The sequence below is a fragment of the Chaetura pelagica genome, unplaced genomic scaffold (genome assembly GCF_000747805.2).
Source record: "Chaetura pelagica isolate M959 unplaced genomic scaffold, ChaPel_1.0 scaffold1064, whole genome shotgun sequence".
NCBI classification, from domain to species: domain Eukaryota; kingdom Metazoa; phylum Chordata; class Aves; order Apodiformes; family Apodidae; genus Chaetura; species Chaetura pelagica.
In genome coordinates this window covers 29,618-43,386 of record NW_009953063.1, presented here as the reverse complement: position 1 = coordinate 43,386, position 13,769 = coordinate 29,618, and the positions used below count along the sequence as shown (strand labels likewise).

At 47.4% G+C, this 13,769-nt stretch overlaps 1 protein-coding gene across 1 annotated transcript in view; it reads left to right on the top strand.

Moving 5' to 3' along the window:
* INPP5B (inositol polyphosphate-5-phosphatase, 75kDa) overlaps window positions 1–11,867 on the top strand; it is a 25,809-nt gene extending 13,942 nt beyond the window's left edge. The window contains exons 15-27 of the mRNA XM_009996691.1: window positions 576–692; window positions 1,522–1,709; window positions 2,262–2,373; window positions 2,546–2,655; window positions 6,151–6,286; window positions 6,865–6,975; window positions 8,821–8,983; window positions 9,135–9,370; window positions 9,928–10,041; window positions 10,422–10,506; window positions 10,881–11,008; window positions 11,262–11,373; window positions 11,696–11,867. Coding sequence (XP_009994993.1) covers window positions 576–692; window positions 1,522–1,709; window positions 2,262–2,373; window positions 2,546–2,655; window positions 6,151–6,286; window positions 6,865–6,975; window positions 8,821–8,983; window positions 9,135–9,370; window positions 9,928–10,041; window positions 10,422–10,506; window positions 10,881–11,008; window positions 11,262–11,373; window positions 11,696–11,820 — 1,737 coding nt within the window. The 3' untranslated portion in view covers window positions 11,821–11,867. The remainder of the gene's footprint in view (window positions 1–575; window positions 693–1,521; window positions 1,710–2,261; window positions 2,374–2,545; window positions 2,656–6,150; window positions 6,287–6,864; window positions 6,976–8,820; window positions 8,984–9,134; window positions 9,371–9,927; window positions 10,042–10,421; window positions 10,507–10,880; window positions 11,009–11,261; window positions 11,374–11,695) is intronic.
* The last annotated feature ends 1,902 nt before the right edge of the window (window positions 11,868–13,769 follow it).

Here is a 13,769-nt window from a genome sequence, read left to right as displayed (position 1 = left end):
TCTTTCCCTTTGTTTTTTCTTGTTCTCAACTGCTGTGTCCTCCAGAGGCTCGCTGTGTGCAGGCGTTTGATCAGTCAGAACTGCCCTGGAGGGACATGGGTGGAGTTTGCTGTGCAGGGACAGGACAGCAGGCCAGAGCTGGGCATTGGCATGCAAAGAACCTCCTGCTGTCTTGGGAGAAGAGAATAGGAAGTATCTCGGCTTCTTTCATGCCTGTCTTCACAGTATATGGTGCAACTTGACGGGAACACTGCTTATGTTTTGGCTCCTGCCTCTTTGGCCTGCTTTATCTCTTGTCACTGCTGTTGAAGGGAAGCTCATTCCAAGGACTGTGCCTGTGCCTTGGGTTTTGCTTTGTGCTTCAACTTGTTTACTGAGTTTTGGTCTTTAGCTCCTTCCCATGCAGTGCTGCTGGAGGGACTGTGTGCCACAAGCCCAGCTGGTCCATCGCATGACCCTGGAACTCTTTGTCTGTGTTTTGGTGACCCATGCTTTGAACTGGGGGGGAGACTGGCCTTCTCTCATCACACCTCTCCCATTCTAGCATTTAATGGAACAGGATCTGTTTTTTTCAGGTGAAACTTGTGCGGCTCGTGGGAATCATGCTTCTCTTGTATGTGAAAGCAGACCTTGCTTTGAACATCTCCGAGGTGGAGGTTGAGACTGTGGGAACTGGAATCATGGGGAGGATGGTAAGAAAGGCAGCTGTGGGGTGAGATTTGGAGGAGCCATGGTGAGCCCCTCTCCTTAGCTGCAGTGGTTACTCCTTTGGAATACCCTCTGGAAGCATGTTGTCCTGCTCCTGTGCCAGCTCAGGTGTTGCTGGAGGGAATCGCCATGTGCTCACAAAGGCCCAAAGACCCTGAGGGGGAATCTCCTCAACAGGCTGTGTTCTGCTTGCGTGTGCTGGGTTGCCTGAGGCCTTGCTTTTGTGTCATTTGGATGCTGGCTGTGATTTGGTCCAAAGCAAAAAACACAAGGAAACACAAGTAGAAGAAACATCTCTATTCAGATTAGTTTTCCTGAGGAGGTCTTCCTTGCCTCTTGCCATTCCACACCACTGGAACGAAGTCTGTGCCCTTTAAATGTAGTTTCTCTGAATGCTGCAGCTATCGCTTGTCCAAGGTATTTTTTACCAGCAAAGACATGTACTTCTTCCTCAATTTGCCATTTTTTTAATGGTTTATGTTGAAAGATCCAGTTTATTGCTAAACAGCTTTTGGAACTTGCTGAAGTAACTGACCAGCTCTCTTACTGATTTTAATTTCCTTCTCTATTAGCTAATTTCTAAATTACAGACTGAGTTCCATGTGCTTGCTTGCTGTGTTCTGTGCAGTGTGCAACCCCCTCATGAGTCACTAACCGGAATTCATGAAGTAGTTATCAATGGTTGGCCTTTTTGGCCTTTTCCTTCCTCTGGAAGGAAGCAGTTTACCTCAGTGTCTTCTGGCTTGTAACTAATTTGTGGATTCATCTGTTGTGTAGGAGCTTCTGACCAACATCTTTGTCTTTATCTTTCAGGGCAACAAAGGTGGTGTTGCCATAAGGTTTAAATTCCATAACACCACTGTGTGCGTTGTGAATTCTCACCTTGCAGCTCACACAGAGGAATACGAGCGGAGGAACCAGGACTTCAAGGACATCTGCTCTCGGATGCAGTTCTGCCAACTGGATCCAAATTTGCCCCCTCTCACTATTGGCAATCACGAGTATGATTCCCCTCTGACTGAGCAGTTGTGTGTGGTGGGGAAGAACCTTATGAGCATGCTGGGGTGTGGGGTTCTCCCAGCAGGCGTATGGGAAGGTGCCCAGTGATCTGATGGTCAGCCTGGAAGGGCTAGAAATGCTTTACGATAACCCTGGGCTGGAGAGTGGTCACCTACACAGTTCTGACAAGTCACTTGCTGCCTCATGCTCTCTCAGACCTTGTTTTATTTTCAAGCCTGAAGTGAGAATGGGGCAGTAATACTCATTGGTTTCCCCAGTGGGTTGTGGGATTTAGTCTGTCTGGAATATTAAAAGCACCAGTTTTTAAGGTAGTGACAAACGTCCAGAACAGTAATTTAAAACAAAGGCAGAAAATGTAGCTTCTCTTTCAAGTGTTGAGTGCTAGTCGTTCTCTGTGCTGGAGAAGCAGACACAGCATCCACGTGGTGGCGTTGAGATGAGCAGAGCTGATGCAGGCGCTGCCGTGGGGTTGTGTCCTGCGCTCTGGGCACCCTCAGGCCTCTGTTCTACCTCTGGTGTCTGTTCTCTTTCAGTGTGATATTGTGGTTGGGTGATCTCAACTATCGGCTGGAGGAGCTCGAGGTGTCAAAAGTGAAGCAGCTGGTAGATGAAAAAGCCTTTATAGACCTTTGCCAATATGACCAGGTACTGATGTCTCGCCTGCCTGCGTGTGGTGCTGAGGGTGTATCTCACACCCTCCAGAACCTCCACATGCTCCTCGGCCTTCTCAGTGCTGACCTTCTCCCTGTTAGCCAATGTGGGAATTGCGCTTGAATTTATTTAAAATTAAATGTTTTGCCTTTTTTTTCTTCCCTAGCTAAGGAAGCAAATGAATGCAAAAGCAGTCTTTGAAGGATTCACAGAGGGAGAGATTTCTTTCCAGCCAACATACAAATATGATCCTGGCTGTGATGACTGGGACACAAGGTACGGTGGTGGCCTCGTGTGGTGCTGGCAGTGGCTGTTATCCTTGAAGGAACAAAGCTAAAAAAAATTGCAGATCTAATGGCTATAAGCAGGAACAGTTCTGAGACTATTGCTCTTCCCCTCCCTTGGTTCCGAAATCCATCTCCAGTTTACCTCCATTTGTGTTGCTTTTCTTCCTCCTTTGTTTGCCAGATATTCCTGATCTTCTTCCTAGGAATACTATATTTGATATCCTCATAGCTAGAGGTGTACAAAATTAAGGTATTGTTTTTGTTTAATTCTTTATGTTTGGTTTGGGTTTTTAGGATCTTTTATTTGCTGATACCTGCTGTACCTCCTCAGGTCAGATCAGCTGGGACTCAAAATGGTGTATTTGTGCTGTCTGTAGCTAAGCGTGTTCTTTAAAAGACTGCAGGAACCCTCGTTCCTGTGATGCACCACAGAGTGCCTGACCTCTTCTCAGTAAGCTGTGAGTGTTGGCTGCAAGTGTCGGCATGAAATCTGTGCAGCAGGCAGTGAGAAAAAAGAAATGAAAACATGAACTTTAAATGTAGAGCCTGAGTTCTTATTTTTTGTGTTGCTTATGATTATTATGTTTTATTATTATGTTTTGTGCAGGGGCTGATGAGGGGCAAGTTGAAAGTCTGTGGGTAAGAATTAAGGGGCAGGCAGGCGTGGGTGACACAGTTGTGGGGGTCTAATACAGACCTCCTGATCAAGGTGAGGAGGTTGATGAGGCTTTCTACAGGCAGCTGAAAGCAGCCTCACAACTACAGTCCCTGGTCCTCATGGGAGATTTTAACTACCCTGACATCTGCTGGAAGACTCACACAGCCAACCTTTCACAGTCTAGGAGGTTCCTCCAGTGCATTGATGATAACTTCTTAATGCAAATGGTGGACAAGCCGACTAGAAGAGGAGCGCTGCTGGATCTCGTACTAACCAACGAGGAGGGCCTTGTTGAAGCAGTGGTGGTCAATGGCAGCCTTGGCTGCAGTGATCATGAGATGGTGGAGTTCAGGATCCTGTGTGGAAGGAACAAAATACCCAGCAGGACCAGAACCCTGGACTTCCACAGGGCAAACTTTGGTCTCCTCAATCATCTATTAAGGGAAATCCCATGGGACAGGGTGCTAGAAAATAAAGGAGCTCAAGATAGCTGGTCAACATTCAAGGACCACTTCTTGCAAGCACAGGATCAGAGTGTCCCAATGGTTAGGAAATCTAGTAAGGGTGCTAGGAGACCTGCATGGTTAAAGAAGGAACTACTGGGCAAACTTAAGTGGAAAAGGAAAATCTACAGATCATGGAAGGAGGGGCTGGTCACGTGGGAGGAATATAGGACTGTTGTCAGAGGATGTAGGGAGGCAATTAGGAAAGCTAAGGCCTCCTTGGAACTTAACCTTGCAAGTCAGGTTAAGGATAATAGAAAGGGCTTTTTCAAATACATAGCTAGCAAAACTAGCAGTAGAGGCAATATTGGCCCATTGAGGAATGAGGTGGGAGCCCTGGTGACAGAGGATATAAAGAAGGCAGAGGTGCTGAATGCCTTCTTTGCCTCTGTCTTCACTCCTGCAGGGTCTCCCTATGAGCCCCAGATTCATATAGCCCCAGAAGAAGTCAAGATAGAGGAAGAGTTTGACATGGTAGATGAGGATTGGGTTAGGGATCAGTTGAGTAATCTGGACATCCATAAATCAATGGGTCCAGATGGAATGCACCCAAGGGTGCTGAGGGAGCTGGCGGAGGTCATTGCTAGGCCACTCTCCATCATCTTCAGTAAGTCATGGGCAACAGGTGAGGTGCCTGAGGACTGGAGGATAGCAAATGTCACTCCAGTCTACAAGAAGGGCAAGAAGGAGGACCCGGGTAACTATAGACCGGTCAGCCTCACCTCCATCCCTGGAAAGGTGATGGAACAACTTGTTCTTGTGACTATCTCCAGGCACATCAAGGACATGGGGGTCATCAAGAGCAGTCAGCATGGTTTTATCAAGGGTAAATCATGTTTGACTAACCTCATAGCCTTCTATGAGGAAATTACTAGGTGGATAGATGATGGTAGAGCGGTAGATGTGGTTTATCTTGATTTCAGTAAAGCATTTGACACCGTCTCCCACAGCATCCTTGTAGAAAAGTTGATCAGGTATGGGTTTGGTGATCAGGAAGTGAGGTGGATTAGGAACTGGTTGAAAGGAAGGAGTCAGAGAGTTGTAGTCAATGGGGCAGAATCTGGTTGGAGGTGTGTGACTAGTGGAGTCCCACAGGGGTCGGTACTGGGACCGGTGTTGTTCAACATCTTCATCAACGACCTGGATGAGGGTATAGAATGTACCCTCAGCAAGTTTGCTGATGACACTAAGCTGGGAGGAGTGGCTGACACACCAGAAGGCTGTGCTGCCATTCAGAGAGACTTAGATAGGTTGGAGAGTTGGGCGGGGAGAAACATGATGAAATTCAACAAGGGGAAGTGCAGAGTTTTACATTTGGGGAAGAACAACACCATGTCCCAGTACAGGTTGGGGGCTGAACTGCTGGAGAGTAGTGTAGGTGAAAGAGACCTGGGGGTCCTGGTAGACAGGAGGATGACCATGAGCCAGCAATGTGCCCTTGTGGCCAAGAAGGCCAATGGCATCCTGGGGTGTATTAGAAAGGGTGTGGTTAGTAGGTCAAGAGAGGTTCTCCTCCCCCTCTATTCTGCATTGGTGAGGCCACATCTGGAGTATTGTGTCCAGTTCTGGGCCCCTCAGTTCAAGAAGGACAGGGAACTGCTTGAAAGAGTCCAGCGCAGAGCTACGAAGATGATTAGGGGAGTGGAACATCTCCCTTATGAGGAAAGGCTGAGGGAGCTGGGTCTCTTTAGCTTGGAGAAAAGGAGACTGAGGGGTGACCTCATCAATGTTTACAAATATGTAAGGGGTGAGTGTCAGGGAGATGGAGTTAGGCTTTTCTCAGTGATGACCAGTGATAGGACAAGGGGTAATGGGTGTAAATTGGAGCATAGGAGGTTCAAGGTAAATATCTGAAAAAAAATTTTTACTGTGAGAGTGACAGAGCCCTGGAACAGGCTGCCCAGAGAGGCTGTGGAGTCTCCTTCACTGGAGACATTCAAAACCCACCTGGATGAGTTCCTGTGTGATGTACTCTAGGTGACCCTGCTCTGGCAGGGGGAGTTGGACTAGATGATCTTTGAGGTCCCTTCCAACCCCTAAGATTCTATGATTCTATGATTCTATGATTAAAGGAATCTCTGAGTACTGCACTGTGTGTTGATTCTATCAAAAGAGCAAAACAAATAATTGCATATTTTAAGAAGTAGAAGCATAATATAGATACATGCAAGAGCAGACAGGCAAACTTTGTGGAAAATACAACTTTGGTAGAGAGCTGCTCCAGGCTATGTCATGAAAACGGAGTCTGGGAGAGCAGAGACTGCCTTGCATTGTTAGTCCACCTGAACTGTGCCTGAAAACTGTAGTTTCTTGCCTCTTTTAGTGAAAAGTGCCGTGTTCCAGCGTGGTGTGATCGGATCCTCTGGAAGGGGCAGAACGTTGCTCAGCTGAGCTATCGCAGCCACATGGCTTTGAAGATCAGTGATCACAAGCCAGTCAGCTCTGTATTTGATATCGGGGTAAGAACCTCAGTGCTGCAAGAAATAGCTCTGCTGACCTCTGTGGGGAGGGGGCGGGAGGAGGGAGGTTCTGCTGATGTCCTTTTACTGCTTTTATGGCCTCCACAGAGAACAATAGCTTAAAAGCTCGGCTGGATAAGATACTGAAATAGGATTGTTGTTCCTGGTAAGCTAGGGTTGAGCGAAAGGATACTTCAGCTGGGCAGTATAATGCACAAATAGGTGTTCAGAATTGTTCCTTTGCCTTTTTTAGGTATTTACCTTATAATTTTCACAGAAACTTGCAGTGTGGAAGTGCTGCATCATTGACAACACAGTAGTGCCTTGTCAGACTTTTTTTTTTTTTTTAAAGAAAAAAAATTGCTGCTCTAGTATTGAGTGGGTGACTGTCTCTCGAGGTAAGACAAGGTCCTTGGCTGTGGGTCCCCATGAAGTCTCAGAGTGCTCCCAGGAGTCTATTCATTACATGTGTTGTACCCACTAGCGTGCTGCTAAATTCCAGTTACTCTGTATACGTCCAGCTGTATTTCAGCTCTTTTGCAGAGGCACAGTAAGTGCCAGTTGTGTGTCCTTTTCAGGTGAAGGTTGTGGATGAGGAGCTGTATCGAAAAGCCTTTGAGGAAATCGTGCGCTCCCTGGACAAGCTGGAGAATGCCAACATTCCTTCAGTGACCCTGTCCCAGAGAGAGGTATGTTCATATGCTGTCCCTTGCAAGGGAAACAGAGGAACCCTGGGCCCCAGAAGTGTATTTCTGCTGTAGAGCTACAGAAGATGGATTCTAGATCCCGGGGTCTGGTCCCAAAGAAGCAGACTGTTTTGACTTCCAGCTGTTCTCTCTTGACAAGCCCTAGAAATACTTGTTCAGATGCAGGTAAATGCCAGTCGCAGTACCAGCCTGAAACGTAGGGCACATTACTCCGTGAGGGTGGGGGGAGAGAGATAAAAAGGGTAGTTTGCAGCCCTTGACCTGACTTGTTCTTTGAAACAAAATGTAAAACATGAAGGATTTGGATGTCACAAAACTGGCATTTGCTTTGTGTGTAGGGGACTAAAAGAGAGAAGCAAATGAGACATTTAAGGCTGCAGCTATCTTGTTCTCAAGTTTCATTGGGGTTATTTGAGGGGAGCATGTGTTTTAAAGGACCCGGTGAGGCAAAGGATTTAGCATACTGTTGCGAGCCGATGCCAGGGGGGCTATTGGCTCTCAGGATGCTTTCACGACTTCCCCCCACCCCCAATTTGGAGAGGTTGCTGAATAAGACCGAGGGCTCACACGTGGCATTCACCTCTCACAGAGGAACCGTGACTGCAGGGACCGTATTTTACCATTAGAATATGCCCCATCACGCTCACAAATTGCTTTTGAGACCAATGTTTAGTTTATGAATTAACTGGTTTATTAAGGGTTAACACAAACTGTAGGATGACATTTAGGGAAAATGTAAAAATGGCAAATGGCTACCAGGGATATATATCAGGGAAGTAATGTGTCCTTTAGGAAGGTAATGCAAAAAGTACTAAGGCCTTCTCTCTGAGAGAGGGTTGTGGATTAAAGCGAGGGAGGAGTTGAACCCGGGCAGGACAGTTACAGTGTGTGTGTGCGCGCGTGCGTTTGCCCTTCTGTAGTGTGTGGCTCCTGGGATGCGGCGTCTTTTCCAGCTGGCCGGGCTCAGTAGCAGGTCCGTAGGGGGTGGGTAACAGAGGGGGCCCCCCAGCAGCAGGTAGACAGGCATTCGCGGCTCCAATCCCAGGGCAGGTGGACCGGGCAGGCAGCTATGCAGCATGTCGCAATCCGTAGTTTTGGGGGGCAGCCCCTTGCGGTGCGGCAGCCGCGGCAGCAAAACGGGGACGACGACTCCGGCCCCGACCTCGACGGCTGCAGGAAGGACCCGGTGCTCCAGGGGTTTGAACCTCTGCACGCAGGGGTCAGAATCCCGGCACGCTCACCGCTAAGCCTCAGGCTCAATCCCCGGGGCAGGCAGGCAGGCCAGCAGGCCCGGCAGAGCCCCTGCACCAGGCTCGCAGCAGGGGCCATGTCCCACAAAGGAAGCGTCCGAGCAGGCCTTGGTCCCACCTGCTGCACTCGCCGCCCTTTTATGACCCATCTGTTCAGCCAGTGTCACTGTCCAGAGCCAATTGGCATCCATGAGCCCCAAGTTAGGACAGCAACTAGCAGGGCAATGCATAACTTGTTGCCCATCCTTCCTGCCTTGTATCACACCTGTTGTTTTGCTTTCTTTTGTCCTTGAGCAGCAAGCCTATTTTTGGTCCATTAGCTGGGTATAATCAATAGAAAGCCTTTGCTGACTTAAAAGGCATTTGCTTAGACTGATGTGGGGAAGAAAAAGAACCGTTACCCACACATACAGAATGAGTAAATGTAATCCTTGTAATCCTCGCAGAGATGGGTGCAGGAGCAAGAGGGTTAATCTGGGTATCTTGCTGCTTGATGATTAAACCACAGGGCAGGAATTGCTGCTGGTGGTTGGCAAGGTGGAACTAGCTGATGATGTTCACTGACATTTGTTCCTAGTTCTATTTTGAAGACGTAAAATACATGCAGCTGCAGGTAAAGAAGTTTACAATCCGCAATGGAGAAGTGCCCTGCCAGTTTGAATTTATCAGCAAACCAGATGAGGAAACATACTGCAAGGAGTGGCTGATTGCTAATCCCAGTAAGGGCTTTCTGCTCTCAGGTGAGCTTCTAGTTGTTCATCTCATGTTAATGACCTAATATTGTCACCTTCTGGCTTCGTTTTCTCTATTTTGAGAATACTGTGCCTTAGAATGCAGACTTACTGATTTAAAACCTTTTTTTAAAGTGGATTTTTTATCATCTCCTGGCAGGTGCTGAGATCACAGTTGAGTTGGAGGTGTTTGTTAATAAATCAACAGCTACCCATTTAAACTCAGGAGAGGAAAAGCTTGAAGATATCTTGGTCTTGCATCTTAACAGGGGGAAGGATTATTTTCTCTCTGTAATGGGAAACTACTTGCCAAGTTGCTTTGGGTCTCCCATTCATACGCTGTGTCACATGAGGGACCCAATCCAGGACATGTCGGCAGAATCTATTCGCAAACTTGTGAGTTAAAGACAAGATTCCTTTCCAAACACACAAGAACCATTAAAACTAGATGTTAAGTCCTGTTTATCACCAAAGAGCCTTCTTCCAATCCCCTGGTCGCTAGTCTGAGAATGCTAGTACAGCTTGCCTCTCCAGTGCACCATCTTCACACCTGGCAATAGGTCTTCCCATGGATGAACCTACCCATTTTGTGTAGAGAGCACTGAGAGTCAGATCCCCTTTGCCTGCAGACCTGAAAAGGTGTGCAGCTGGAAAACATAGATCTCTTTCCTGGAGCCTTTCTCTGCATTGAACAGAGCTGTGTGTGTGAGGGCTGGTGTGTCACTGCCACAGGGTGGGGTGTATATGAAGAGCCTTTTGTAGAGCAGCTTGTTTCTTCTGTCTGAACTGTTGATGTGAAAGTGCCTGTTATATGAGTCTTGTGTAAAGACGGGTGAGTGAAGCTGCAGAGTTTCTGAGCAAGTCGTAATTCTTGGGTATAAGCTCTGGGAAGCATTTTTGCAAGAACTTGGCTAGCTACCTTTTTATCCCCTCCCCACATCTCTGTCTCGCAGATCCTGCTGCCTCTAGAGATGAGCGATGATGCTGTTGAAGCTGAAAAGCCCATGGATGTTCCAAAAGAGCTGTGGACAATGGTGGATCATCTGTACCGCAATGCTTCCCAGCAGGTCGGCAGTGTTTTTTTTACTGGAAACGCACTGTGACTTGTTTGCCTTGGGTTTAGTTCTGAAGAACCTGGTAATGGCAGTTGTTGCTGCCTGTGGATGTTTGGCTGATGGTAGAGAGAACTAATAGGCTGTGATCAGTGATCCTGGAGCCCTGGGCTCTCCTGTTCCATGATGGTGTCTTTGACTGGCATGCATCAGCAGCTGTCTTGCATTGCTCTCAGCTGCAGTGCCACAGCCTTACTAGAGCTGCTACTGTTGGGATTTGTGCTGAGAATTACTGGTTAAGAGAGATTTTTTTCCAGCCAGCTTATAATGACATTGCTGTACTTACCCAAATAACTTTTATCTTCCTCCAGACTGACTAACAGTGTGCTTTGCAGGAGGACCTGTTTCAGCAACCAGGCCTCAGATCTGAATTTGAACAAATCCGAGATTGTTTGGACAAAGGAATGCATGATACCCTTCGTATCCTTTTAAACTGATGTCCAGTGAGGTTCCCTGTGCCTCAGTAACCAAAGCTAAAAAAGATGTTATCACTGTGCTCCACCATTTGTTTTAAATTGCCATCTCTCCACTTGGGGTAACTGACACCTGCAGTTCCCGCTGCTCCATGTGTGGGTGCAAGTGCCTTTGTGAGGACCTCGCCATGGCGAGGAGTCTGATTTTCCCAAGTGTTCGATAGCCAGCGGGAGAGCTTGCTGTGTGAGGCCAAGTGGTTTAAAAGCTGTGAGGAACAGGAGGAGCTCTTGGAGACCCAGGCAAAGATTAGTATTTCAGCAGAAATACAACCGAAATAGATCACACTGTGCTTGCTTCTTCCTTAACCATCTCTGGATCAGTTGGCAACAATCACTCAGTAGCAGAAGCCCTGCTGCTCTTCCTGGAGAGCCTGCCGGAGCCCGTCATCTGCTACAGGTTCTATAGCAGCTGTCTGGAGAGTGCTGGCAACTACCTGCTGAGCAGCCAGGTACCACCAACTTCCCTGTGAGACTGCTCCTGTAATTCCAGAGAGGGAAGGCCATCTCCTTTATTCTATACCAGTGATGGACTTTTGCTCTCAGAGATTTAACCATCTGATAATAGAAAGGATTTTGAAATGGTGCTTCTTGGTTATTCAGAGCAGTTAGTGTTTGCAGACAGGGTGACGTTGGTAGTAGATGAGGCTTCTAAGTCGTTGCCATGTCTTCAGTATAAATGTTGGGTTTTTTCCTCCTCCTCAGATCATCTTTAACCTGCCAAGGTGCCATAAAAATGTGTTTGAGTATCTAATGGCATTTCTACGAGAACTACTGAAAAATTCAGGGAAGAACCATTTGGATGTGAATATCCTTGGTAAGGCGAGAACAATAACTGTTCTATTTAGAGGGGGTTTAGCAGCATGTGTAACAAAGCACTTTATTCCAAGGTGACTGTTGTTGTGGCCTCTGCTGGTCTGAGGCATTTACTAACGAGCAAACAGTCCAGAGAAACACAGTCACTGGAGTGGCCTGAAAAGAGTTGTCTAGTGGCTCCAATCTGTGTGGGCCATCAGCCTTGTCATACCCTGCTCTGGAGCTGGGCACTCACACTTTGATCGGGGTTGGTGGGATTACCCTGGGCATCCTCTGCTGTTGGGCTCTCACTGTGAGTCTGTGGTATTTTGTTTTTAATGCAGCTAGTATATTTGGTGGCTTGTTACTTCGACCTCCTCCTGGACATCCTACACCTGATATAACCGAGAAGAGGAAAGCTCAGCAATTTATCCAACAGTTCCTTTTGACAGAAGACAATTCACCATGAATTTCAGATGCAGCTAATCTAATTTTTAGATATTAAATTACTGTAAATATATATTTTTTTTGTACAGTGTACTGGCTTTAAAAAAATATCACAGTATTTTATACAATCTGTTGCTCTTCAAGATCAGGCAGTTTGACAGCTGTCACTGTTAAAGCTGTACAGTGTATCAAATTTCTAAACAAGCTGTATGTCGACAAGCAAAATATAAAAGCTGATTTTTACACTGTACTTTATTTAACTTGTATTAAAACTCTCTGAATTTTTAAGTCCTTGTTATTTAACTAGAAAAATGTTGGTGCATTTTGGTGGTCTGGATGATCAGGTGGTGAGGTGTATTGTGAACTGGTTGAAAGGAAGAAGTCAGGGAGTTGTGGTCAATGGGACAGTCTAGTTGGAGGTATGGGACTAGTGGAGTCCCTCGGGTTGGTATTTTAAATATTTTCATCAGTGACTTGGATGAGGGAACAGAGTGTACACTCAGCAGGTTTGCTGATGACACAAAACTGGGAGGAGTGGCTGACATACTAGAAGGCTGTGCTGCCATTGAGGGAGACCTAGACAGGCTGGAGAGTTGGGTGGGGAGAAACTTAATAGTGCAACAAGGACAAGTTTTGCATCTGCGAAAGGACAACCCCATGTACCAGTACAGACTGGGGGCTGACCTGCTGGAGAGCAGTGTAGGAGAAAGGGACCTGGGGGTCCTGGTGCACAGGAGGATGAGCATGAGCAGCAATGTGCCCTTGTGGCCAAGAAGGCCAATGGCATCCTGGGGTGTATTAGAAAGGGTGTGGTTAGTCGGTCAAGGGAGGTTCTCCTCCCCCTCTCTTCTGCCTCGGTGAGGCCACATCTAGAATATTTTGTCCAGTTCTGGGCCCCTCAGTTCATGAAGAACAGGGAACTGCTGGAAAGAGTCCTGTGCAGAGCCACAAAGATGATGGAGTAGAACATGTCCCTTATGAGGAAAGGCTGAGGGTCTCTTTAGTTTGGAGGAGACTGAGGGTGACCTCATCAACATTTGTAAATATGTTAAGGGTGAGTATCAGGAGGATGGAGCCAGGCTCTTCTCAGTTCTTTACTGTGAGAGTGACAGAGCACTGGAACAGGCCGCCCAGAGAGGTTGTGGTGTCTCCTTTGCTGGAGACATTCAAAACCCACCCAGACACATTCCTGTGTGATGCACTCTAGGTGATCCTGCTCTGGCATTGGAGTTGGACAAGATGATCATTTGAAGTCCCTTCCAACCCCTAAGATTTTGTGGGTTTTTTTCCAGCCTGGTTGCCCTGGTGGCCAGTGCAGGAAGCTGGTTTGCTGGCAGGGGGGAGTCAGGTTGAGTAGGCCTGTGGCAGCCCCTGTGCCAGTTTTGGGTGGCAGCTGAGGTGTGATAGGAACTGGTCCTGTCCTGTATGACCAAGACCAGGAGTGAGGTGGATGGGATCTCATGGAGGTAAGAGACTGACTTTATTTTATAAGCCTGTTCTGGACAGTGTGTACAGGTTGGGGACAGAGGCAGGCGCTGCCATGAGCAGTGAGATCTCTGGCCCAGCCCCATCAGCCACCACAGCTCTTCTTAGTCTGGGCTTCATGAAAGGAGGTATTTGGCAATTTTGGATCTTGATGAAGAGTTTGAAAATACAGTGAGGTGTGGAGGTGTTTGGGTCTGTTGCTGGTGCCTACGGTTGTTAACAGGGCGAGTCTGACTTGCCCTGGGGGGATCCTGAGACTTTATTTTGAAAACGCTGAGGTAGAAATTTGAGTATGAAGGAAAACGTAGCTTTTTGTGTTCTGCTTCCCCCTTCTGCTAATTAGGTACTAAATGGTTATTTTTTTTCTGTCGCGTAACTATTTCGATACTACTTCCGATGCTACTTATTTTAACACTGGCTCTTCCGCAGCTGCGGCTGCGGGCGGGGCAGCGCGGGGGGGCGGGACGTCGCGGGACAGGGCGAGGG